Here is a 25,129-nt window from a genome sequence, read left to right as displayed (position 1 = left end):
TAAAGAACCACAATTTTAATTTCCATTTGTTAGGTTTAAAGTAAAGAAAAACATAAAGCCTTTGCAAAAAGAGGATGGATACACTTTCTTCTACGGGATGTTAATATTTGTGGAAAATGATGTAAAGAAGCACATAGTTTCTGGCCTAATAATAAGAAAAAATAGATCAAATAAAAATATTACTCATACTTTTAGTGTCATTCCGTTGTGGAAATTGAATGCCAGTATTTTCTGGAAAAAACGAAAAACTGCTAAAACTAGCATTAAGTATTATATCTAGATTTTAACGCATTAGTTGGTTCTTTATTATGTTTAGCCAAAGTCATTGTGGAAAGACCAAAGAGCAACTTGTGGCTCTGGAGCCACAGGTTGCAGAACCTTGCCTTAGATGCTATCTATCTAATACCTAAACATTTAACAAACTTATCGAGCATGTGACTAGAAGTGCACATGACCTATCAAATTAGACAGGAAACAGAATCCAGGTAGACTGAATTTGTTTCACCACCGTGTAATGAAAAAGCCTTTGCAATGTAACATTAATATGACACAAAACCTGTTATTTGTATATGTAGCAATAGCTACTGTAACGAGTTTATAATGAACTGGATATGTTTAAGCCTATGGACTGGATTTAACCTGTATAACAAAATAAAACAAAGCAGTGTGCATGCACCTACATTATGCCTTGTGAAATCCAATGAAGATTGAGAAAATATTCTTTTAATATAGTCCAACTTTTTTCCAACTTGTGATGAATGAAAATCCTCTACCAAACCTAACTGACACCGAAGAGGAAGTACCTTGCAAGTGTATTCACAAAAAAATGACTTATTTCTCATGTTACACACACAAACTTTAATACATTTTATTAGGATTTTATGTGACAAACACAAAATGACACTTGATTGTGAGATAGATGGACAGGGATGTGTGGATTCAGTTTTTTTACAAAGAAAAATGAGAAACTTGGCGTGTGCATTTATATTTAGCACACTTTAATCTGATCCTCTGAACAATAATCCAGCCCAATTTGTTGCCTTCAGAGGGAATCTGCTCGGTAAACAAAGTCCGTCTGTGTATAATTTAATCTGAGTATAAATCCAACTGTTCTGTGAAGGCCTCAGAGGTTTGCTAGAGAACCTTAGTAAACAAACAGCATCAGGAAGACCAAGGAACACAGTATATATATGTGTGTCGATGTGCCCCTGGGCAAGGCACTTAACCTCAAGTTGCGTATCGGTGTATGAATGTGTGAGCGTTAGTGAGTGCGATTGGGTGAATGTGGCTCTAGTGTAAAGCGCTTTGAGCAGTCTGTATGACTGGAAAAGCGCTATATAAAATTCAGTCCATTTACCATTTAAACAGGTTAGAGATAAAGTTTTGGAGAAATTTAAAACAGGGTAGGATTGTAAAATAAAACCTGAAGCTATGAACGTCTCACAAAGAGCTGCTCAAGCCATCATCTGACAAAGGAAAGAGCATGGGACAGCTGCAAATCTAATATGCCATGGTTGTCCACCTAAATGAGAGGATGAGCAAGAAGAGTGTTATTCAGAGATGTATCAAAGAGACACATGATAACTCTGGAGGAGCTGCAGAGATCCACCGCTCACGTGGGAGATCTGCGTCAAAAATGCTGACATTTAGTCACTTGCAAATGTAGCTTTTATTCAATAGTGGCAAGAAAAAAAGACAATGTTGTAAGAAATCCTGCTTAAGGTTTGGCCCATGCCATGTTTGGACCACAGCAAATATGTGGAAGATTGGTGCTTTGTTCAGATGAGACCAACATTATTTCATTTGGTCTACATGCAAATAGCTATGTGTTGAATACAAATACACACCACACCTTTCAGATTTGTATTTGTAAAAATGTTTTTATTGGTATATCTCATAATAAGCCCAAAACCATTGAATCGTTTGAAACTTTTTATTTGTCAATTTAGAAAATAGTGTATCTTTTTTCTTTCACTTTAAAATTGTATTCAACTTGTGTGTGTTCTTATAGCAAAATAATCGAAAACTAAGGAATAAATTTGGCTTTGCAATTGTTTTGTCCAGTAGCCAAAGCATTACAATACCAAACGAAAATAAAAATTATGATAGCATTACGTGTGAAATATAACTAGATTTTTCCCATCTGGGTCTGCATTTGATTTCAGACATGTATTCCATACATTTGTCAGTCCCACTGTCATCGTAAAGCTACTGAACCTTCATCTCACTTTCTGACAACGTAAGACTCCAAGCTGTACCTTTTATTTTACCGTTCCTTGGCTAAAGTCTGATGCCAGCAAGGTGATTGTACAGTCTTTTGGTGGCTGACTATATTAGGCATATGCAGAAAATCCCTTATCTTACATACTGTTATGCATCGGGTTCAATAACAACTTTGGTTTAAATTTATATTATAACTGCTGACTTTAGGACTATGACGAGATACATGCAGTTATTTTGTACACCAACAGGGGGACCTCAATTGCTTTTATTGGCCAGACAAGGTGCATGTATTTGGGATATTTGCAATTCAAAGATGTACGTTCCCAGGTATGGCATGTCATTCAGGAAATTATTCTATGTAATGTCATAAGTCTAAATGTATGGAATTAACCTTGAATTTATTAAATGAAAGTCTGAAAGTCAAGATTTATGGGTAATGTGGATTATTATCGTAACAGTCAGTCTGCTCATGCAGAAATGTTGCTGAAGTTATCATTGTGTTTGTTTGGGTGTTAAGTTGCCTGTTTCAATGACAGATATAACTTTCTGCCATTTTAATGCATGCATTAATAATTGTAACACCATGAGTCAGATAGGTGTTGTATTCACTACTTGCCAGTTAGGACATCTTATTGACAACCTTCTTATCATAAGAAGTAATTAACTTTTGGCAGTGTTCAATGGTAGAGCGGTGAGTTCCTCAACATAGCATGCAAGTTCTGATAATGTAAAGAATCTGTTAATCAAGGATGAAAATTGAATAAGTTGTGAGCAACTTATCAAAGTTTTATGTTGAAAAAGTTTTATGTTGAAAAACTTTATTCACTTTCAAGAAGGTGGACTTTAACTCGAGGAGTTGCAGCATTATTTGGCAGTTTTCCTTTTGAAGGCTATAAATTCCATGTATGAAAATGATGAAGTAAATAAATAAACTGTTTATTAGAAAAAATATCTATGAAAAAAAATTGTATTGTTTCATTCAATATATTCAGGCTGTCACGATTCTGAGGCGTTTGGGCTTTGATTTTTTTTTTGTGTGTTTATTTGGATCATTTCCTTGTTATGTTCCTTAGGTTTTCTTTGTATTTACTTTATTAGTTTTTTTTCTTATGTCCTTCGTTCATTTAGAATTATTTCTGTAAGTTCTCTGTTTATCTTTTCCCTTTTTGTATCTCTGCTTTGCTTATCTGTGTTAATTAGCCTCCCTCCCTCAGCTGCTCCACATCTCATCTGATTGCTCTTCTGGTTGCTTGCCATGTTTCCTTCCCTTCCTCTGTATATAGGCTCCTGTTTTCTATTTGTTCCTTGCTGGATTCTTTAGTCGTGTTGCCTTATGGTGTGGTATCCTGCTTTGTTCTTAGTTCCATTTTTATGCCTTAGTTCCTGCTGTTGTTTCATGTGTTCTGGTGATTCCCTGTTTAAATTCTTTTATTTTCATTTATTAAAGTAATCATTTACTGCAGTCTGTCTCTGCGCTTAGGTCCTTTACAAATCCTACAAACATGACAAAGATTTTCATCCCATTTATCAAAACTTGTGGCAATATACACATATGATAATTTCCTCAACGGCAAGCCAAACCCAGATTATTTTGTCACCTTTGTCAACATTTTTCTGAAAAACAATTTGTTCATAATTTGATAATTTGTCAGTAATATGATTATTAATGCTGGCAAAAGCAAGCAATGCAATGCAACAGCCACGTACAAAACACAATAGATCTAACATCGCGACACCTCATGAAAGCAGTAAATGTGTATTCCTTTTAGTGTTTTTATGAAATTATAACCTTTTCCTTAAATTTCTTTCTGCAGTGTTTTGTGAAATTTGCAATCTGTCCTGCTATATTGAGTTTGTTCTAAGTTTGATCTATGTGTTTTGGATTTAGTTTTCTTTTTAATTTTTGGCTCATTTTGCTTTCTTTTATTTTGTCAATAGTTTTTGTACCTCAAAGCAGCTGTAAAAATGCAGAATTTCCTATTTCCCCCTTTTTCATATCTGTCTGAAATTCTGAAATTTGTCTATGATCTGGATTGTAGAATTTCTGCTTTTTATCTTGCAGTACATCCTGCCTGGAAACAAAATATAAAAGATGAAACAGGAAAACATCCATTAATAGGCAAATATATACACAACTAGAGAATGACATTTTTGCCAATTGTGCTTTGCAAAAAGCTCATGCTCATTCAGGTTGGATGGAGAGCATTTGTAAACATCAGTTTTCAAGTTTTGGCAAAGATTCTCAATTTGATTTATGTCTGGACTTTGACTGGGCCATTCCAAAAGATGAATTTGCTTTGATTTTTTTGCAGGTCTGGCTGTGTTTAGGGTTATTTTCCTGTTGGAAGGTGGACCTCATCCACAGCTTCAAGTCTTTTGGAGAACATGTTTACTTCCAGGGTTGCCCTTTAGCTCCAATATAGTTGGTCAACAGTGTTTTGAAAACCATGAATAATTTTCCTTTCACTTCATAAATATGCACTACATTGTGTTGATCTATTTCCTCAAATTCCAAGTAAATACCTTAAAGTTTGTGGTTTTAATGCGATAGATATACAAAAGTATTCTATGTATGGTTCAAAATAAAAAACTAATCTGAAGCATTTTTTTGTCCTATATGTATTTAAACTGTGTTCAGATGAAGGTCAATAATAGTAATAGTATCATTGCACACATTAGATCAGGGGTTATTTACAACTTCGTCATAATCCTCCAAATCATGTCAAGTAGAGCTCCTTGAAGTGGCTGAAACCTCTTTGTTAGGGTTGCTGGACACTGTCAGATTATGGCCAAGGATCGGATTATTACCACTAATCCAATTACACATCTGCTTTAATCTGCCCTGATGCTTAGGGTGGCATCAGTGATCATTACTAGGGTAATTTTGGTTGGTGAACCACATAAACGGTATAGAGTCCTCCAACAGGTCCAGCCCAAGCTAAAAGTTAACTTTGTGGCTCTTCAGGGCCTCCTGGTGGCCCCGAGAGAAATAATGCAATATTCATTGTTGCTCGTGTCTGAGCTGGGAAGCCATTTCTAGTTGATCAGTCAGTGATCGCATTTTTTCAAGCTTACTTGTTAGGGACACATACCGGTGGCGAAAAGCAGTGATAGAAGTAAATTGTAGAATTAGGTTTGAAAATACAAACTAAGTGATACATAAGTAAATACATTTTAAAAGGATATGCATTGCTCGGCTTCTCCTTATTGGCGCTAATGTTACTTGTGAAGGGAAAATATAACTTGACAGAGCTGCTTGTGTCTAAATCAAAGAAAAGGGGAAGTTAGATGGTGAATTTAAGTAGAAATGGGTCCCGCCAAGTGAAATTGGGGCCTTAAAAGACTTTAACTAGGTGCTCTGCTGCCTGCAACTTTTATGATTTGGAATAAACCCGGTGAAAGTTAAACATCTGCTGACTGACGTTTGAACAATCCGTCTAAGTGCTGTAAAAATCTATGCAGCTGGTGACATCTGACCCAGGCAGGCGCGATGAAGCAACCGGAAATAGAAAAATAAGCAAAAGTGATGACGATTTGACTCCACCTCATGATGCCATTTAGCAACAGATGAGCAACGCTGCATGTTCATTTCGTGCAGCCCATAGTCAAAAGCATTACCTGCACACTTGCGCATTAAAAAGGATTGTGTAATGTTTGTCGGGGTCGCGGTGCGCCCCTTTTCCCTTCTTGGACCGTAAGCTGGCGGCTTCCTCATCCGACCTGCGGGCGCTTTCCGCTGGCAGCGGGTCTCTCCAGTCCATCGCTATGGATATGTGGATGATGCCGCCGCTGCTGCTGCTGCTGTTTCCACTCCTGATGTGGACCAGCAGCACGTTTGTGTTCTATTTCAAAAACTTCTTCTACGTGGCTTGGATGATGTTCCTGGCCCTGCTGGGGATTCCCGTCTGTTTACTAAAAAGCGGAGGCAGAGACGTGGAAAACATGAGGTGAGTTGGAAATGTCTGACAGCTAGCCTGCGTTAGCTTGCTAGCCGTTTAGCAGCAGCAGTTGTTGATATGAAACATTCAGATAAGGTTGTCTGGGCTCTTATTTTAGCCAAAAGTTTTGGGAAAATATCAAATTAACCAGTGTATACCGTATGTGAAAGTTTAATATATTTAAACGTTTAACTTGTCTGTTGGAGAGGAAAACCAAATAAAAGTCAGTGCATTTGAATCAAACATATGCTATATTAGCCCGGTTCGCACATTGGCAGGAGGAATGTGTTCCCGTTAGCAGACGCTGCTAACTCGGGCATGTAACGTTCATGTTTGGTTCAACGTCAGGCAGGAAAGATGATCCTGTTTAAACTTCCAACAACAATCTCAGTCAGCTGCCTGATATCTGATACATTAAGAAAGCAAAGTTTCCTTTCCAAAACAAGAACATACCACAGATATGTTGCTACTGATATTTATGTGTACTGAATATTCTTCAGCATAATTCATTTAAATATTTTCACTTACTATGCATACTACATTTACAAAGAGTTCATTGCCTTTTCAGTTTCAAATTGGGAGTATTGGTGTTGCATTCGGAGAGAACCTCTACATGGTGCCAAACAGTTTGTTGTAGAGCTACACAATCTATCAAATCCCAACCAACATCAGTGGGCAATTATGCAATCTGAAGGGACTGCTGGGATGCCATATTTGGGAGGTTGCCATGCACTTTATTCTGCATGCTAATAAATGCATTTGGCCAGTTGGATGGACTTTCACTGTCCTTGATTTCCACACCTGATATAGACTCAAGTGAATGAGAAACTAAAGCGCACAGAGACTGGTGAACACTGGGGATGCACCGATCAGAAGTCTGCAACCAGTTTCTGATCTCTGATATTTGTAAAGCCCTGACCAGATTTCTGTTTAGGAATTATACGTATTTAGGATATTTCTTTCTTGCATTCCTTTCATGAACAATTATTGTGTTACATATTTGGAGCAGAGGGGCATCACAATGTGTGTGTGTGTGTAAAAGAAAGCGCAGCTAAATACAAATGATTGGTTTTAACAAAGTTGGCCTTATGCTTGGTACACACAGCAGGATTTTTATGCCGAATTTTGACCCTATCTTCCCCTTCCGACGTGCCCCAATCATGGTGTTGTCTCTTAAAATTATCTTTTGAGATATTCCTGCGGTGTGTGTGGTGTTGAGTTATCTAGTCTGCTCGGAAGGACGTCGGGACCGCTCCAACCTGGGGGATATTCAACATGTTGGATCGTCTTGGCCCGAAATCCCACCCTGTGGGGTATTCCCTAAGGACAGACGAGCCTGTTGAATGTGATGTATAGCCAATCAGGAAGCGAAGTGATTCAAACAAGGAGGAGAATTACTCAGAACTCACGTTTGAACTCGAAAGATTTTGTTAGGTTTCCCATCTGACATCTGAATGTTCGTGAATGTAATGTGTTCGAATGCGGTGTGTTGTGCATGTCGTGTGGCTGGACACCACTCACTGTAGGACTAAACCTGGTATATGTAAGTTTTTTATTTTTTTTTAATCCTGTGTAGGGTCTTGCAGGTTTTGAAAATCAAACCCCTATTTTAAAATCTTGCAGTGTGAACCAGGCATTAGCTGTGCACACAGTCTGTGTATGTGTTCCCTAGAGAATGCTGACACGTAGTTTAACTCGGACATTCCAAAAGGCTGGCGACATTTCCAAATCCAAAATTCTGTATGAGATGCAGAAGAGAAGCTTAAAATGATAAAACTGGGAAAAATGTGCTTTATTTCATTCAGCTTTCCTGGCATCTTATCTTCAATTTGCTCTTTTGCCACTTTGATGGCTTATTTTTGTACCTGGAAAATATCGGGACGCAGTGACCAAACTTAAAAAATTACGAACCGCCATCAGTGCAAAAAGACCAGCGCCAATCAAAGTCTAGCTCCTTGTTGACATGCCTGCATAGAAAATGTAGTTTCCTCTTAAGTATCTTCTGACCTCTTGCTTCCTAACACTTTAACTGAAAATCACTAACACTGAAAATCCCTAACTTTGTGTATTTCCCCTGCAGTACCCGCTTCCAGAGCGAAGAGTTTTGTGGGTAGCAAAAGCTGGTAGTGCTTAGGTACGATGTGTTCACTGACTGAAAAAAAGAAATGACCTCTCACTGGATGATGGGGAAAAGGAAAAATGTTGTAGAAATGTTAATAATCAATATCATCAATGCTATAGCCAAGCATAATGCCACAACTGCATGTTTTTCAGATATTTTTCAGCCCTAGTTTAATGCTTGGCTGTATTTAAATTTCTCACATCTTGTCCTTTGCAGTCTGCATCTCTTCATCTAGAGCTCACACAGACAGGGAGGGACCCGCACCTCATCCCTGACAATGGAAAGAATCAGTAGAGCAAAGTGTCTGGGTCATATGACCGGGGGTCAGCTTTTTGTAGTTGGTTTAATGTTTGTCTACGCGGGTGGACCCCTGCACACATTCCACGAATTACCTTAAAGAGACTGATGCCAGATGGAGAATTTTCCCTGATTAGATTTGAGTTACTGAATAGTTATGAGGCTGATCCTCCGCGTAACCTCATTGGGTCTTGATGTGCTGACAGCAGACCCGAAGAGTTGCCTCATTGTGCTTGAAATAACTGTTTGGCAGTCTGTTTAGCTGTAGAGGTGGTGTCATGTTGCACCCGTGTACTGTGCAGTCGGCTCAAAGGTTATCTGGACTTGTTGACTGTGACAAAGCGACTCATTTGGGGTCATACCTTGAACAGAGGGTGAACAGAGTTTTGTGGGAGCACGTTCTGCCGCCGTGCACAGGCCTTGCAGGAAGGGCCGAGTGATTCACCAGGACAGAGGAAGCTGTCAGAGGCATTTTGCTGTCACACAAAGGCTTGAATTCTGGGTTTGACTAGGGACTCTGCAGCTGACTTAGAGCACTGGAATGTATTCAGTCAACCCGCTGGACGAAACAATCTCCAACCCGCTGGACGAAACAATCTCCCATCTCTTCAGTCTATTAAATGCACCCATAAAGGTTACAATTAATATGTGCCTCTGTTTTTGTTTCCGTGCTGTTCTCCAGGGAATTTCCATGAATGGCTCCTATATTCTGGGTATCAGATGAGTCTTCATTATCACCGTTGGATCTCATGATAACATGATAACAATTAAAGATAGACGCTTGGTTTTCCCACCCACCACTTAAGCTCAAGTTACATATTGTGCAATTTTACTAAAGTCAGTGGGAGAGGATTACAGAGGATGTTGGTGTTCATGATCAGACATACGTTGCCTTGCAAAAGTATTAATATCCCTTGAACATCATATTTTACCATGTTAAAGCCACAAACCTGAATGTAATTTTTTAGGGCTCGTATGTGTTAGGCTAATAAAGTAGTACGTAATTGAAAAGCCGAAGGACAATTATGCATGGTTTTCATAAAATTTTAAAAATCAAAATCAAAAAAGTGTGGCATGCATTTGTATTCAGCCAGCAATGACTGCTGCTAATCTTTTGGGATATGTTTTTACCAGATTTGCACATCTAGAGACCGACATTTGTGCCTTTTCTTCTTCACAAAACAGGTTAAGCCGTGTCAGATTGGTTGGAGACCGTCTGTGAACACTAACTTCCAAGTCTCACCACAGATTCTGAATTGGATTTAGATATGGACTTTGACTAGGCCATTCTAACACATGAAAATGCTTTGATCTAAACCACTCAGGTGAACCTCCACCTCAGTCTCAAGTCCCAACAACCTTCTAACAGATTTTCTTCCAGGTCTAACTTGTATTTAGCTCCATCCAATTCCTTTCTAAAGAATTCTTCAAGTTGTCTGAAATTGCAAGGATAACGGAAAGCACTGGGATACAGTTTGGAAGCATCGTAAAGGCTGAGTGATGCTGCACACAGCCGGCTGCACAACAGAGGGAGGGATTTAAGTGGGAACCAGCATAACATGCAAATTGTGTAGATGTTAAATTTCCCGCATCATTTAGTGACCTGGGGGTCCATGCTCATAATATTTCATTGTATTTATTGCTATAACTATAAAAGTAATGGAAAAAATAATTTAAAAAAAAAACCTGTTGGAGTCTGTTTTTTTGGCAATATTGTAATGGGAGGTACAGAAACTTTTATTAAATATATATAAAATTAAATAAAACATCAAAAAGACTACATCAGAATATTTAGTGTTGTTTTATCTCTGAAAATTTTGATGTTTATTGCTGCTGTTATGAAAAAAATGGCTCAACGATGCTTTTAGTGCTTTTGGGGGTTAACAAACATCACACTGTGGAGTTTATCATTGTCACAGTAAATCCAACTGTGAACATTTAAAAACTCAATAAATCTAAATGGTACGATGATTGCCCATACTTGTTTTTTCCTTAGTTGTTTAAAGGGTGGGATCTGACCTGATCCTGTAGTCACGTGCAAAGCTGCGTCAACTACCCTGATTCTTACATTTCTGGTTAAAGTAATCATTTGCTCAGTCCCTCCTGCCTCATAGTTACGGCTCTGCCCTGGACAACTTTGACCATTTTAGCTTGTAAAAAAAGCTGACTAAGCTTAGCGCTGATATGTCGTTTGCCAGTTCATTAGTTTAGTGAGTCGCAGGCCAGATTCCCTGTCCAGGTGTTATGAACCTTGTTCTTAACCAAAAACACTCACACTTCATAAGTTCAAAGGCTCTTACTTGCAGACTAATGAAGAAATTAACCCCAATGAAATCACATTGGGCTGGTCGTAAAATTCTTGTTTGCAGCTGTTGCAACAGGGAGTGATTGCGTGTCAGTGGCTTTTGCACTGTACTGAGCGCTTTATCACCACGCCGTCTTGTTGAAAGGTTGCCTTAAAGTCGTGGCCAAATTGCCAGTGAGGAAACACAGCTTTACATCCTCCCAGTTAAGGCTAAATCATTTACAGTGTTTATATTTGTACTATAAATGTATTATGAATTAAATGTGGAGGAGCCGATCAAAGGATTTCACAGCCTCTAAACTTCCCAACGCAGTCAATTAGTTCAGCCAGAAAATGAACCTCTTACCTGATTTGGTAGCTGGATTAAGGGCTGTTTCACTTACTTGAATACTCAACTAGAATTAACCCGTTTTATACTAAATGGTTTTTTTTTTTTTGTCCGCTGTTTGGCCAATCAGAGAAGTGAAACTTATACATTTTTGTAAACAAGGACTGGACTGTCCCCTACCTCATTGGTTTTGCCCTAATAAAGGAAGATAACATTTATTCACATGTAATTAATCATATTTTTTGCTCTTAACTAGAAAGAACCCCGTGCCTTCAGAAAATGTTGCCACTGTTGGTGTGTGTGTTTTTTAATGCTAATCTTTTTTTTCTCTTGCTTGCTAAACGAAAGTTTGTCTTTAGACCAATGGACTGAGTATAACAAAGAGAAAAACTACTACAAGGACATACCCATGTTTGTCTGTAAACAGCCTTCATGGGGCTTCCCCTCCTGGTCTTTTTTTCCAAAATAAACTATCCTAAAATAAACACATTTGACATGAGTGACATCTAAAACCAGAGTGAACAAAAATGGAAACAATCTGATACTGTCTTCTTTTAGAAACACTTCCTCTCTGACTTCACATCTGAGGTTCTGTAGTCACATCCATGCTTTACATGCAGCCCTCAGACTTAGTTTGTGCAATTGTGCAATAACCAAACAACAAAATGTAATCACAACAGACGATTTAATAGTGAAACATACCTGCAGGCTGGGATGAGTTGCAGTTTAGATGGTACATGCAGTCAAGGCTTTAATGCGAAGTTCCTGGATGTAATTCAGGGGACCCTTGCAAGGTCAGAACTTATTACCTTTGCATTAGCATTTCTCCTAGTTCCTGGTATCACCTGGTTGTCTCTAGCTACAGGCCAGAGAAACAGTTTTGTTTTTTGTTTCTGTTTTGGCATTTATGTATGTATCTGGCTAATATAATCTCTGGCAGGTTGTCACGTCCTTGCTTTTCATTTGGTGCAGTTAGTCCTCTGAGAATGCAAAGTGAGAGGAATCGTCTGACGGTGACAGAGTCGCAAGGAAAAGAGCAGAGGTTGAGGAGCAAATACTAAAAATCAATAGAGGAAGTATGGCTTTGCAAACCTGGCTGCTTGTGGGCATCCAGGTAGCATGAGGTTACAGCTGGAGAAAGTGATTGCAGAGGAAGAGGAACCACTAAATTTGGCAGGGTGGCTGTGTAGATTGTGAAATTAACTCAACAAATGAGCAAAACCAGACCTGGTGTCAACATGGTCCTGACTGCGTTCTTTGATAACTAGGATCAATTTGGAGTGTATGTCCTTGATCTGGAATCTGTCTGTATGATTCAATTGATTTGACTTTATTTTCTTTAAGTGCCTTTTGTAAAGAGACGACAGGTGTTGTGAATTGGCGCTAAATAAATAAACTGAATTAAATTCAACATCATGAAAAAATTTTGCTTGAGTGCAGACATGGCTTCAAATCTGATACGTTTTGATGTCAGATTATGAAACAACAGAGCTTTCAGTTATTTCTCTTACAGATAAACTTCACAGGAGCTTGCTTTTTGTTTTAAGGGAACTTTTTACCTTTGGTAAAAATGAGGGCTGCACAATGTTAATAAATCTTGTATGGCGATAATATTGATAATTATTGCAATGATAATATCAGTTGCGATATATAGCAATATTCTTCCTTGTTCTCTTTCTCATCTGTGCTTTCCACACTCCTTGACCTTATGTCATTTGTGTCCATTGTGAGCATCTGCTACCACAAACTCTGTCCAACAAGTTAAATATTACGTTATTGTGTAAAATGCATTATAGCACTCCAAACACTCCTTTCCAATATGAATATTGCACACATAGATATTGCGATGATGATATATTTGTGACATATTTTGCAACACTTTTATAGTCATTTTCTGTTAGCAATTCTGTAGTTCAGCACTGAGAGGATGAGACGAGGGTTTTCAGAGTTGACAGTATGAACTTTGGTTTATTAGTCTTTTTTTCTAAAGACAATATTGAAAAATGTTAACCAGAGATGCAGCAAGAAATTGACTGTTGACTGAAACCAGAAGATTTTTACATAGGACCAGCTCTGGTCGGTGATCAGCCGGTAAGAAAACAAGTAATTCGACCCCAATCAGCAAATGCACTACACAGAGGTGCCACCAGTTCCTGCTACTAACACTGTTTAGTCTGAAACTGATGTAATTTTAAGGATCAGTGAAGTCTTAGAAAATTAAGCCAGAAGAAACAAAAAAATGTGTTTAGAAACATGTCAACTGTTCCTATAGGCTGCCACAACAGGGACTCAGACAGAAGCTCAACGTATTACTGTAAAGTTTTATTAGTAGGTGATTACGGTAAGTTTTTATTAGTTTAAAGAGACCTGTTTTGTCTATAGTGGGAGATGATACACAGGAGGGTTGGTATGAGCCACAATACCAGGAAGAATGAGCTGACTGAGCAGCCAACTCCTGGACGACTGATTAGTACGTGTCGCCATTTGTAGTAATTGTGGTTATGTGAGATGAAAGGAGTGTTTTCAAGTTGTTTAGCAGAGTGATTAATTTCCTGTGTTATCTTTATGTTTAGAGACTTCATTATTATTTTAATTATTTATAAAGTTGAGTCACCAGGAACAACAGTGGTATTTACTGCATGCTTCTATACTCCACCCTTTATGGCCATAAATCTAACAGAAATAGGCTGAGAATTCTTGTCTTTCTTTGTTTCTTATAACAGGACTGAATAAAGTGATTGTAAAGAAACTGACTTGATAACATAGCCATTAGCCAGGGCAGTGGGAAGTACAGCATAACTTGAGCATTTTGCCTTGTACGCTCGACTCTTAATTTGCCTTGTTCAGCGTTACGTCAGCTGTGGCTGAACACCAAAGATGTTCTAGAACTTGTATGTCCTCCTGAAAACATGTTCCCTCAACTGCACTTGTGCTGCTTAACCAGATTTTTATGTACTAAAGCCAAAGAATTCTCAAATTAGCTGCCTTGTGTGCATCTTTATAAACATTAAGGGTTCAGACTTGTTCCATCTTTGTTGAAAGCTCATGGTCCAACCTGACTAGATAGTCACAAATTCATTCAGATATGATTCGAACACATTCATTTGTCATCAGATGAATGAAGAGCACTGCTTTTCTGAAAGTAGCTTAAAAAGGAAGCCTGTACGAGTCGGATGCCAACAGTAAAACTGCACCTTACCAGCACTGTAATTACCTTTTCTGTCCCCGTTGCCACCTTAGGGTTATCCGCGCCTTGGTCCGCCATGTTAAGTACTTGCTTGGCCTTCGTATTGAAGTCAGCGGCTGGGAACATCTGCAGACAGAAAGTCCTTATGTCATCATCTCCAACCACCAGAGCTCCCTGGATGTTCTGGGTAGGTACTTGTGGTTCCTTTTTGACCATAAAAGTTTGTTCATATATTTTTCTGATGCAGATCATCTTTGAACCAGGACTTGGTTTATTTTAGCCAGTTAAATTTTAAAGACGGCCTGTCTTAACCACAGGCTATAAGACTTGGTCTGTAATGAAGAGTCATCCAAGATGGTTGAGCAGACAGTAGCTTCTCAGTTGTGTCTTTTTTTTTTTATAAGATCAGTATTATGGTACAAGCCAATTATTAGTATTATTATTATTATAGCACTTTGAGCCAATTGATTACGCTTTGAAATAAATCATGTTTGAGGGCTTGTATGACACGTGGCTTTTGTTCTGACCAGTGAGTGGTGAGGTCCCACTTCAAGACTGCACTTCTAATGATGCTAAAGGCTCTATTGTCAAGTTTAAGTCAAGAGATGCTTCATAACAAGGGTTAGACCTTATGCCCCTTTTCCACTGGCTCGTTTTAGGCAGCGTGGAGCGTTTCTTTTCTTTCAACCTTCAGGCATGGGTTATAATTTGTAAACTGTACAATTATATTTCAGTTTGACCTGCTTCAACAAAATTGGTCCTTAATATTAATGTAGGTAAGTAAATAAGGACTACATCTCTTTCTTATTGGTAGATGATTGCATTAAGCCAAGACTGCTGCTCTGTGTTCTGCTTATTAAGATGGTATCATCATGATAACCTTGAGTTAAAATACCTCAGTTTCACCGGATTTACTGAAAATGTTAATAAAAATGTAACGTGATTCACTTTTGTTTTTATTTAAATCATAAAGGGAGTTTTTTTTTTTTTTTTTCACTGCTTCAAAAATATAACAGCACAGGGATTGTTACAGTTATAATCGTTTTATCTCTAAGCTTGAATTTGAATCATAAATACAGTATTAACACTTTAAGCATTTAACCTTAAAGGTTGCTGTTTTCGGATCAATTTTCTGTTATCAGAGGTTTTCTGGGTTTTTAAAAGTATTAAATAAAATATCTCAAACGTCTTAAATATGTCCAGACTATGGGTGTTGACATTAAGTTGTGAAGTTTACTGTAGACTGTGATGGAGGGAATTAAAGTTGGGTTACTTATAAGGGAAAAAGGACTGGGGACACCCCCCAGCTGAAAAACACACATTGAAGTGGATAAAAGGCATAATTAAGCTGCTTAAGGTATTAAGTAAGCTGAATATAAGGTGGCAATTAATTTGTTGAGTTAACAAACTTGTGTGAAATGGTTACAGAGTAACACAAGTATATGATCTGATATTAGCAGGTTAGTTAGTGGAGTTATCTGCTCTGGTAGCCAGTTTGCAGTTGGATGCTTGAAATACCTGCCTCTCATGGCTTCCTAAAACAGTCACTCCTCAATAAGAGTATTGGGTTGGATGTTTGTAATATTAGTGACTGCAAATATTTCCACATAATCAAATATATCTTTCATCTAAGCCAGTGGTAAATGCAGTAGCCTCATTTCAGCCAGCTGACAGACGCTGCACATCAACAGGTGGAGGAGGGGTAGCCCTGTTACTCCAAGCTCTAAACACAAGGAAAGAAATACTCTGATCCCTCCTCTTTTTCTGGCTTCTCATTGAAACTATAGAACCTGTATGGGAAAGTTTAATGGTTTGAAAATCTTAGTCTATGTGAAAACAAGTCCACACCCACTGGTTCCCCTCCAATGCTGCCATGGCTTTGTTTCAGGTTTTTTTTTTTTTTTTTGGTCAGCCCTCCAGAACACTTCTCTGTTTAAAGTGATTGTATTTTTCCAACAATTCTTTTTTTCTTTCCGTCCAAAAATTGTATGATTATGAAATAACCATCTGTGTCACGCTGTGGTGTGGTATTTGCAGGGACCAAATTTAGCGTTTGTCTTTCGCTCTGAAACGTGCTCGGAAACATATTTCAACAACTTCTTTGCAAACGTTCTTGCAGTAGAAAACATTTGTGATCAGAGCGGCCATTGCTGTCTGCTGTAACCGCTGCAGATCTGGAGCGCAACTCATCCCGACCCTGTGGAGGCCGGCACGTCGTCACAGTCTGCTTTAAATCTCCGGCTAAACTGTAGAAAAGTAGACTAAGGACAACGAGGACTGCTGAATACATCATTTCTGTAACCATCCGAGATTTAATATCTTTGTCTGTTCATTCAGAGAAACACAGTGCAGACCGTGACTTCGTGAATCCGATCTCGAGGCCCGCCAAGTACTTTCAGACTTTAGACCTCTGCTTTTTCTTGTAACAGTTACCCTTGCTGTTTGCCCCTCTGAAGACAGATTGTAGGGTCAGTTTGGCAACAATCTTACTAAAATCAGGGCAGAGAATATTTTTGTTCTCTCTGGCTTTACGTTGCTACACATAGAAACTGATGTATTTAGTAAGACAAGCGATCTAAAATACCTGGCTATAAATGTGATTTCCATCATCTTGGTCCCGCTGCTGTATTTGTCAGTTTGAATGCCTTTTTAACTTTCAGCTTAGTCCTAAATCTTGAGTGCGAAGTGACGCTAATTTAATAGAGGTGTGTTTACTTCTCGTTACAATCCAGGAGGAGCGTTTCTCTGTGCCGGTGAGGGATGAGCGCAGACTCATGGCCAGGGTAGTGAGAGCAGGAGGAGAGCCAGGCATCTCATTAGTTCAGAAAAAAGCTCGGCAGGAGGCTGATTCGGTGTCCAAGTAACCATGCCAACAGCGACACTTGGTCATTAATAGCAGAGCGCTTCCTAGAGCAGGTGTTGTGAGATTGTTTGTTGCTGAAATAGTCACCTCACCTCCACAGATGGGGCTGCATTTTAAAACAACCGCTCTCTCCTGTGTAATTTTCTCTCTCCGTGATCAGTTTTCCTTCTCTCTATGCTGGCAGAAATTCACTCTTCTCTGCTTCCTATCCTTTCTTTACCCGACGCGGTCTCCCTTTTTCTGGGTTTTACGGCTCTGGCATATCACTCACTACAGATAGGTTGTTAAAGCATGAGGATAACTCCCATCAATAAAGATATGGGCTGTGTTTTCACATTCAGCGTACTTTAACCAGATATTTAGCTTCATTGAACCAGATTCCAAGTAGGAAAGGGCGAAGTTCATTCCAGACCCTTGGATGTAATTTATTGATTTATTGCATATTGCTGTACTTAAATATGCTGTAATCTTTAAGTAAAGGGTTTTGCAAAGTTTTGTACTTTATTGAACTACCAGAGTCGCTCTGCTCACTCTCCAACGTTCAATATGTCAAATTAAGCTAGCTGTCACTTTCCGTCGTCTTCCCGACCACACCCCCGCTCAACCCCCTCATCCCCACACTTGGCCGAGCCCCTCGGTGTCTCTTGGTGCTGCCCACTTTGGTGGCGTTTTTCCAAATTTGTCTGGAGGTGGGGTTATGCTTTTATATCAGGTTTATTTCCACTTTAAGCTAACCCTGGTTTAAACTAAATCCCTGACCTGTCAATAGTGTTCCTTGTTTGTTCACTAATGTTCTCTAACTTCCAAACCCAAGAACCGCTGTATTTATACTGAGAATGAATTGCACACAGGTGGGGCTCTGTTTACTGGATTTCGGGGCATCAGAGTGGGGGAATGAATACTTTTGAAGTGCGCTATATGTGATGCTTAAGATCACATTCTATGGAAGAGGATGTAGAAATTATTGATGAACACCAGATACTTTGAAGGAAAATACTTGCTGGGGTAATAAATCATGTAAGGACTGGGTTGTGATTAAAAGTCACACCAGTCGCCCCCTGCTGGCTATCTAAAGAAAATATTGAAAACCTTTCCCAGTCGGCCTAACTTATCAGGCTCGATGGTTGTGTTTTTTTTTTTTTTTTATTAAAGTAAGAGGTGTTTAAACACAGCCTGTGCTCATGCAGACACATGAAGTCAGGTATTTGTAATCAACTTATTGGTTCTCCTCTAAGTATCATTTTGCACATTATTGAATGTAAATAAAACATTATGTAGTGTTTCTGTCTTTGAACAACAATCTTTTTTAACCTATGTTTCTCAGGAATGATGGAGATCCTACCTGACCGCTGCACCACGATAGCCAAGAAGGAGCTAGTTTACGCCGGAACGGTGGGCCTCATCTGCTGGCTTTCTGGCATCGTGTTCATCAACCGCAAGAAGACGAGCGATGCCAAGAGCGTCATGGTCGACACTGCCAAAACCATGCTTGACGAGCAGGTAATGAAACAGTTCAGGCAACACGGGGCATGTCTTAATCTTGAGGGTTTTTTTTGGCAGAGATTTGGTTTTAAGTCACGCTCTCCCTTCTTTTGACCTCTCTAGCTTATATTGTGGGTGTTCCCAGAGGGAACACGCAACCAGAACGGTGACCTGCTGCCCTTTAAAAAGGGGGCTTTCCACCTGGCAGTGCAGGCACAAGTAAGTCTATTTCACATTAGATTTCCTGTTTCCTTTTGGAGTTGTCCCATGTGTCCTCTCAAACTGACTGAAGTCAGTCTGTCTGTGCTGGTATTCACACCCTCATCCTGTTTGTTCTGTTGACTTTGACTGAAGGGGCTGAGACAGCTGTGGCGTTCTTCCAGGAAACATCTTTCAAATGTTGGCTCACAAAAGAGCAATAGGCTGCTCACCAACACACGGGGGAGCCAGAAGCCCTATGTGGAGCACAGCCAAGTTATAATTCAGCCTTTTTGACTCCATACGTTACAGCATCTACATTATGCTCAATCTTTTTGCAGTACTTTTGTTAAGGAATCTTTGCCTTGATTGCCGGGCACATTGTGCTCTATGCGTTTATTACCCCAGATTTTTAGAGGAAGGGTGAACGAAGCTTTCAGCGCAGATTGACTGCCGTGTAATTCACAGCTCAGCTGTGTGCGCCTATGAACTTTAATCTCTGCATGCCTGCAGGTGGGAGGTCTCTGTTCTGTTGTGTTTCATAGCAAACATGCAGGCTCACACAGATGGAATGAATTAAAAAACACATTGAATAAAATCTGACCTGAAAGCACAGGTTTCTTCACCCTTAAAATGATATTAAATATGTGTGTGAAGCTAAAAGTTTTGTAACTTTCTGCTAAAGGGTTGGTATCAGTTGACTCTACGTGTGCATCAGGACTGAGACATTTCTTTTTTTGGTTAAAAAGAAACTACTTGGTCTATGCAAGTTCAGTGCCTTGCAGAAGTATTAACACCTCTTTAAGCTGTTTTTATATTTTCCCACCACCACAGACTTGAGGACAGCTTATTAGAGTTTTATTTGATTATTTGTCAGAAGGATACATGTTTTCATTTTTTGTTTCGATTTTTTTTATTTTGTTTTTACAAAAACAATCTGAAGTGTGGTATGCATTTTTGTTCTGCCCTACTGTGTTAAAACATTGCTGCAATTATAGCTGGAGGTCTTCTGAGGGCATGTCTCTACATGCTGAACACCTGGAAGCTGAGGAGTTTTTTCCATTTCATCTTTGCATTGTCCCATTAGATATATTCTCAAGTCATTGTCAAGTCTTGTGCACATTTTCTGTTGGATTTAGGTCTGGACTTTGACTGGGCCATTCCACCCAGCTACGCTTTGCTTGAAATAATTTCACTGTAGCTCTGGCTGTATGTTTAGGCTGGTTATCCTGCTGGAAGATGAACCTTTGTCCCAGTCAAGTCATTTGCAACCTCTAACAGGTCTTCTTCAAGGACTGAGCTGTGTTTGGCTTCATCCATCCTCACGTGAAACCTATGATGCTGCCACCATCATGTTTCACTGTTGGGATTGTGTAGGGGTGATGTGAAAAGTGTTAGTTGAATTCTGATGTGCTTTTGATGTTTCCCTGGCTCAGAACACCTGAAGGAAAGGCTGATTGCCAGGCCTCTGCAGGGCTTGATGCCATGCAGAGGAGGTAATTCCACTGGATTTTATTTGGGTTTCTCAGAGTAAAGGGGGGCCGGACACAACTACACACCACAATCTTCAAAATGAAAATGTGTCATTAACTTCACAATTATGCATTAGTTTTTGTTGAGCTATTACATAAGAATCCAATAAAGTACATTGAAGTTAATGGCTTTAACCTGGCAGAATGTGAACAAGTTTGAGTATAAATGCTTTCATGAGGTTCTGTTAACTGTGGCGGAAGAATGACTTTATTTGTGTTCTGTGAAAAACCGGGTTTGTACTTTTCCATCAACACCTGAGATCAGTCTGATTTCTTTATTGGACTTTGCTGAGGCGTTCTGTAGTCTTTCTGTTTGTACTCTGCCAGATTGAGAGGAAGCAGGACAGCCCCCAGGGGGAGACACGTTTGGATCAGGCTGTCTCGTCGAAGGACCTCTCGGGGCCTCAAGAGCTTCTCTGCCTCCTTTTAGCGATAGAAATAAAAATAGCTAGAGTCATGCTGAGTTTTTTTTGTCTACATAGAATGTGTTGTGACAATATTTTGACATCTCTTGCTCTTTTTTTGTACTGTCTTCATTGCCTCTTTTTCAGGTTCCTATCGTACCCGTAGTCTTCTCCTCCTACAGCAGTTTCTACCTTCAGAAAGAAAAGCAGTTCAAATCAGGTATCCTCACTTTAAACGTTGCACAGCACTGGTGCACCAGCTTTTAAAGAGACAGTTTATGTTTGAAGTCTGTGCCTTTGCAGGGACCATCAGGTTGAAGATCCTTCCAAAGATCGAGACTAAAGGAATGACCTCAGAGGACGTGTCATCTCTGTCCGACCAATCGCATAACCTGATGCGCACCGCTTTCCTGGAAATCTCTGGCTCCATAACCCAGAGCAACGGGCCCCTAAAGCACTGAATGTTGGACTCTATAGTCCTTCTCCTGCCCCTGTCGGAGACCCCTCCCTCCCCCAGATCTTTCTGCTTTCGCCAGGTTTGCCCATGGCCTGACCAGGAAACGATGTGAGGACGGGTCTGTCCTCGTCCAGTCTGCCTCTGGCCCGATCGTACAGCTCAGTCAGTCCTGACCCTCAGCGCTGCTCTGCACGACGCGAGCGGATTGACGGACGGCAAGCCGAACAGTATGGCTGTGTGTCGTTCATGCATGCCTTTTGGATGACTCTGTCCACCATTACAGTTGCTTTCTACTTAGGTTACCCGATTTATAACTATTTTTTACGTTCTTTTGTCTTTCTCCCCTCTTTTGTAGCAATCTGCCTTCTTTTTGGTGGATAAACGTTGACAGTTTTTATTTCTGCTATTCATAATGTCTCTAGATATTTATGTCTTCCTCTCATATTACTCATATTAGTATTAGTTATTTTTCAGATGCAAGGATATACTCAAAGTACCCCTTCTTCTTCCATCCTTGGCTTTTTAGTGTGTTCTGACTTTTCTGCATTCCAGTCTCTTTGCTAAAGCGGCCAGCGGAGCGGGATCTCCATGAGAGGTGGAGTGAGCGGAAGAAACACTACAAATTCATTACTTTACATTCATATTGCCTTTCGGCTCAATGGCGTCAGAAAGCAAGGAATGCGAGACGCCGTATTTAACAATCACACCCCATCTGTGATGAATTAATGAGCTTGGTAAACTGATCAGTGTTCTGTGTTTGTGTTCTTTGCAAAACAGCAGAAATACCCGTCATGCAGCGATTAGCGGCACGTTTCCTCTGGCTGTCTTCTGTGTTTTGCTTTATTGTTTCCACATAGGATTAGACCGTTTTCTTGCTTTTTAAAAGCAGCCGCATGTTTTCGTTCCTTAGGAAGAATTCTGAGGGCATATTTAAGATGTGTCAAAAGGTGACTCTGTGTCTTGAAGTGATGCCGTTTTAGCATCACAGTTCCAAAGTGCAAGCTACCTGCTGTGCCATGACATTTCCTATAAAATCCTGATTAATTACCTTTTACCAATAATATGAAGCGAGTCTAATGGGTGTTTTCACTAATTATTATCTCACTTGATTAGCCAACTTGTACCTAGTAAGTTAAAAATGCATTTCAATTGACTGAAGTCAACTTTTCTTTATTTTATTCATCCGAAAAATGTTTTAGTTGGATGTTTTTATTAAGTTATGACTTCACTAGAGAAATTGTGAAGATTTTGGCCTTATGTTTGATTGGTTGTTGCTGCCGCACTTTGGAATTTTCTGTATATTTTTTAAGTGTCTTATGTACTGACATTAACTGCTAACCAGATCCTTTCATTTTCTTCATCCAGGTTTTACTCACTGCCTTCACACTATCACCAGTTTTGCCCGTCAAACATGGTTTAAGAATGTACTGCAGCGTTCAGGATCTTGTTTTGGTTTTGTTGTTTTTTTTTGTAGTTGTGGCACCCTCCAAATTATTGGCAACCCCCCAAAATAGGTTCGAAATCCTTAAAAATGGCGCTTTATTTATTTGTTTTGTTTTGTTCCCATTTTGAAGAGTGGCTTGTCGAAATGTCCCACTGTGTCTCATCGTATTTATGCACCAGGGAAACAGAAGGCCATGGATTACTCATGAAAGTTCCTCAGCACTCTCACCGTATTAAACCAGTAAAACATAAATTTTAAGAAAGTCCTACTCTAACGTTTCACGTGGCTTGAGGATTCAGAGTAAGGAATCGTTGACCAGTCCCCTTGAAAACGGTCTCTAGATTGACCAGAATTATGGGTCATCCCACAGATTTTCTGTAGGGTTTAGGACTTGAGGCTGAGTTGAACCTGAACAAAGGTTGGCTTTGTGTCTGAAACCTTTCTTGTTAATTTTACCCAAATATTTTGGATCATTATTCTGCCGAAAGACCCAAAGATCAGTTTACAGGTAGTCCATAGGATTTTTATTTGAACTGTCTTGGTATTTCAGAGTTCATGGTGCCTTGCACTCTAAAAAGATTCCCAGGACATTTGGAAGAAAAACAGGCCCACAGTATCACAAGTCCTCTACCAAAAGCTCATAGGGTGAATGAGGTGTTGTTTTAAACCAAAAAAATTCAATCTTGGTCTAATTTGACTAAATCACTGTGTTCCATTTAAAGTCCCAGTAGAGTTTAACGAACTCAATGTTTTTAAGTTTGTGATGATAGAAAAGGTTTTTTTTGGTTTTTTTTTTCTGGGGTGACTCTTGCCATGTAGGTACTGTCCAAATTCTGGATGATCTAGGATCTGTTGGAGGTAAAATAATAAAATAAATGTACTCAAAAGTTGGGTTTTTCTTAAGGCTCTTTGCACATCTGTAAGAAGGGTGCCAATAAACACGGAGGGTGCTGGATCATTCTGTTCTTTAGTAAAATCTAGAAGTTGTTTCTTTGAGCTGTAGATTTCAAACCAACTTGTGCACACAGTTCATCAGAGGAACTCAATGGGTTTATACAAGCAGATATTAAGTCTACACTGATGTTTATAGTCGAGTGGAGAGGTCGTTTTAGGAATTCCTGCTTCAACTACATGAGGAAGTCAGGATGGTATTTGTTGCTGAAGGTCAGTGAAGAATATACTCCAGTAGTACTAATAACTAATCTTTCTTTCTTTACTAGTGTAGATTGCTTTTTCTTATGGAATATTTGAACTCTGCAGCAACTTGTCCAAATGTTGAACAGCACTCTACCAAACTGGATTGTTCCAAAAATCAGAAGTATATCCTATAGATTCTGTTAGTGTTTAATTTCCAGCGGATTTCCTGGTTTTAATGTACTCCTTCTTTTTGTTTTGTTCGTGTCTCGATGTTGATCGGGAACAGCAATTTTTAGGCACCTCTTTAATATGTAAGATACTGGAAATACTTTTAAGTATTCCCAACTTGATTAAAGCATTTTTCATTCTGGATTTGGAAATGGGAAAAAAAAAAAGTTTTTTCCTTTTGTTTTTTTTTTTTTCGAACCAAAGGGAAAATGGGATGCCTAGGGGAAATGGAGCAGACATCCTACAGAGCCTTGTGCGATGGATGTATGTGTGTTCTGTTGCCCTGTTCTTGGTAAAAGTGAATGCTTTGCATTGAAGGAAAATAAAAAATGTTTTCTTAGGTGGCTCTATGGAAGTTATTGCTTTGCATTCATCTCTCTAAACAAGTGCACCGAAACTGTAGAGTGACATGTTTCTGTAAATGACTTTCAATTTTAATAGTGAACATACCCTCTTTAATGTGGTTAAATGTATGATGACATCAAGAATAATCTTCATTTATCAGAAAATTTGATTACATATGACAATGTGTGTATACAAAATTGGAATGATGCAGGAAAGTATTGATACTAGTAGCTATTGTTTTTGTTATTTTTCCAAAGTATGCAGCGAGGGGGTGGGAGAGAGGGGTAAAACATGCAGCACAGGTGTCAGAGGACGGGACTTGAACCTGGGACGGCTGAGTCAAGGACTGAGTCCTCCATGCCACGCCCTGTACTGAACATACTTAAGGAAGTTTGTTAACCACTTTGTGGAAAAGCCCTTCCTAATGTCAACTTCAAGATACCTGTATGTAAATTCACACATACTTCTTCATCAGGTTCTTAACCCGGTATTTCCTGAATTTCTGTTCATCTGTCCTTCCAAGTATACAGGTCCTTCTCAAAATATTAGCATATTGTGATAAAGTTCATTATTTTCTATAATGTAATGATGAAAATGTAATATTCATATATTTTAGATTCATTGCACACTAACTGAAAT

General features: G+C 39.2%; 1 protein-coding gene across 2 annotated transcripts; it reads left to right on the top strand.

Moving 5' to 3' along the window:
* Positions 1–5,399: 5,399 nt before the first annotated feature.
* On the top strand, positions 5,400–24,485 carry agpat2 (1-acylglycerol-3-phosphate O-acyltransferase 2 (lysophosphatidic acid acyltransferase, beta)). Of its 2 annotated transcripts, none has more exons than XM_047373275.1 (6): positions 5,400–6,170; positions 14,454–14,587; positions 18,588–18,763; positions 18,869–18,964; positions 21,027–21,099; positions 21,183–24,485. In XM_047373275.1, the coding sequence occupies exons 1-6, from the start codon at positions 5,989–5,991 to the stop codon at positions 21,338–21,340; spliced, it is 819 nt and encodes a 272-aa protein (XP_047229231.1). In that variant the 5' UTR covers positions 5,400–5,988; the 3' UTR covers positions 21,341–24,485. The 2 variants fall into 2 exon arrangements, with proteins under 2 accessions (XP_047229231.1, XP_047229232.1); XM_047373276.1 differs by lacking the exon at positions 5,400–6,170 and adding an exon at positions 11,896–12,007.
* Positions 24,486–25,129: the final 644 nt, after the last annotated feature.

The sequence above is a fragment of the Girardinichthys multiradiatus genome, chromosome 8, assembly GCF_021462225.1.
Source record: "Girardinichthys multiradiatus isolate DD_20200921_A chromosome 8, DD_fGirMul_XY1, whole genome shotgun sequence".
Taxonomy (NCBI): domain Eukaryota; kingdom Metazoa; phylum Chordata; class Actinopteri; order Cyprinodontiformes; family Goodeidae; genus Girardinichthys; species Girardinichthys multiradiatus.
The sequence above is the reverse complement of the archived record's forward strand: the minus strand, read 5'-3'. Positions and strand labels throughout refer to the sequence as shown.

Coding starts and splice junctions, on each gene's coding strand:
- agpat2 (XM_047373275.1), top strand. CDS start 5,989: ATGGATATGTGGATGATGCCGCCGCTGCTGCTGCTGCTGTTTCCACTC. Junction 6,171..14,453: donor AGAGACGTGGAAAACATGAG/GTGAGTTGGAAA, acceptor TTGCCACCTTAG/GGTTATCCGCGCCTTGGTCC. Junction 21,100..21,182: donor AGAAAAGCAGTTCAAATCAG/GTATCCTCACTT, acceptor GTGCCTTTGCAG/GGACCATCAGGTTGAAGATC.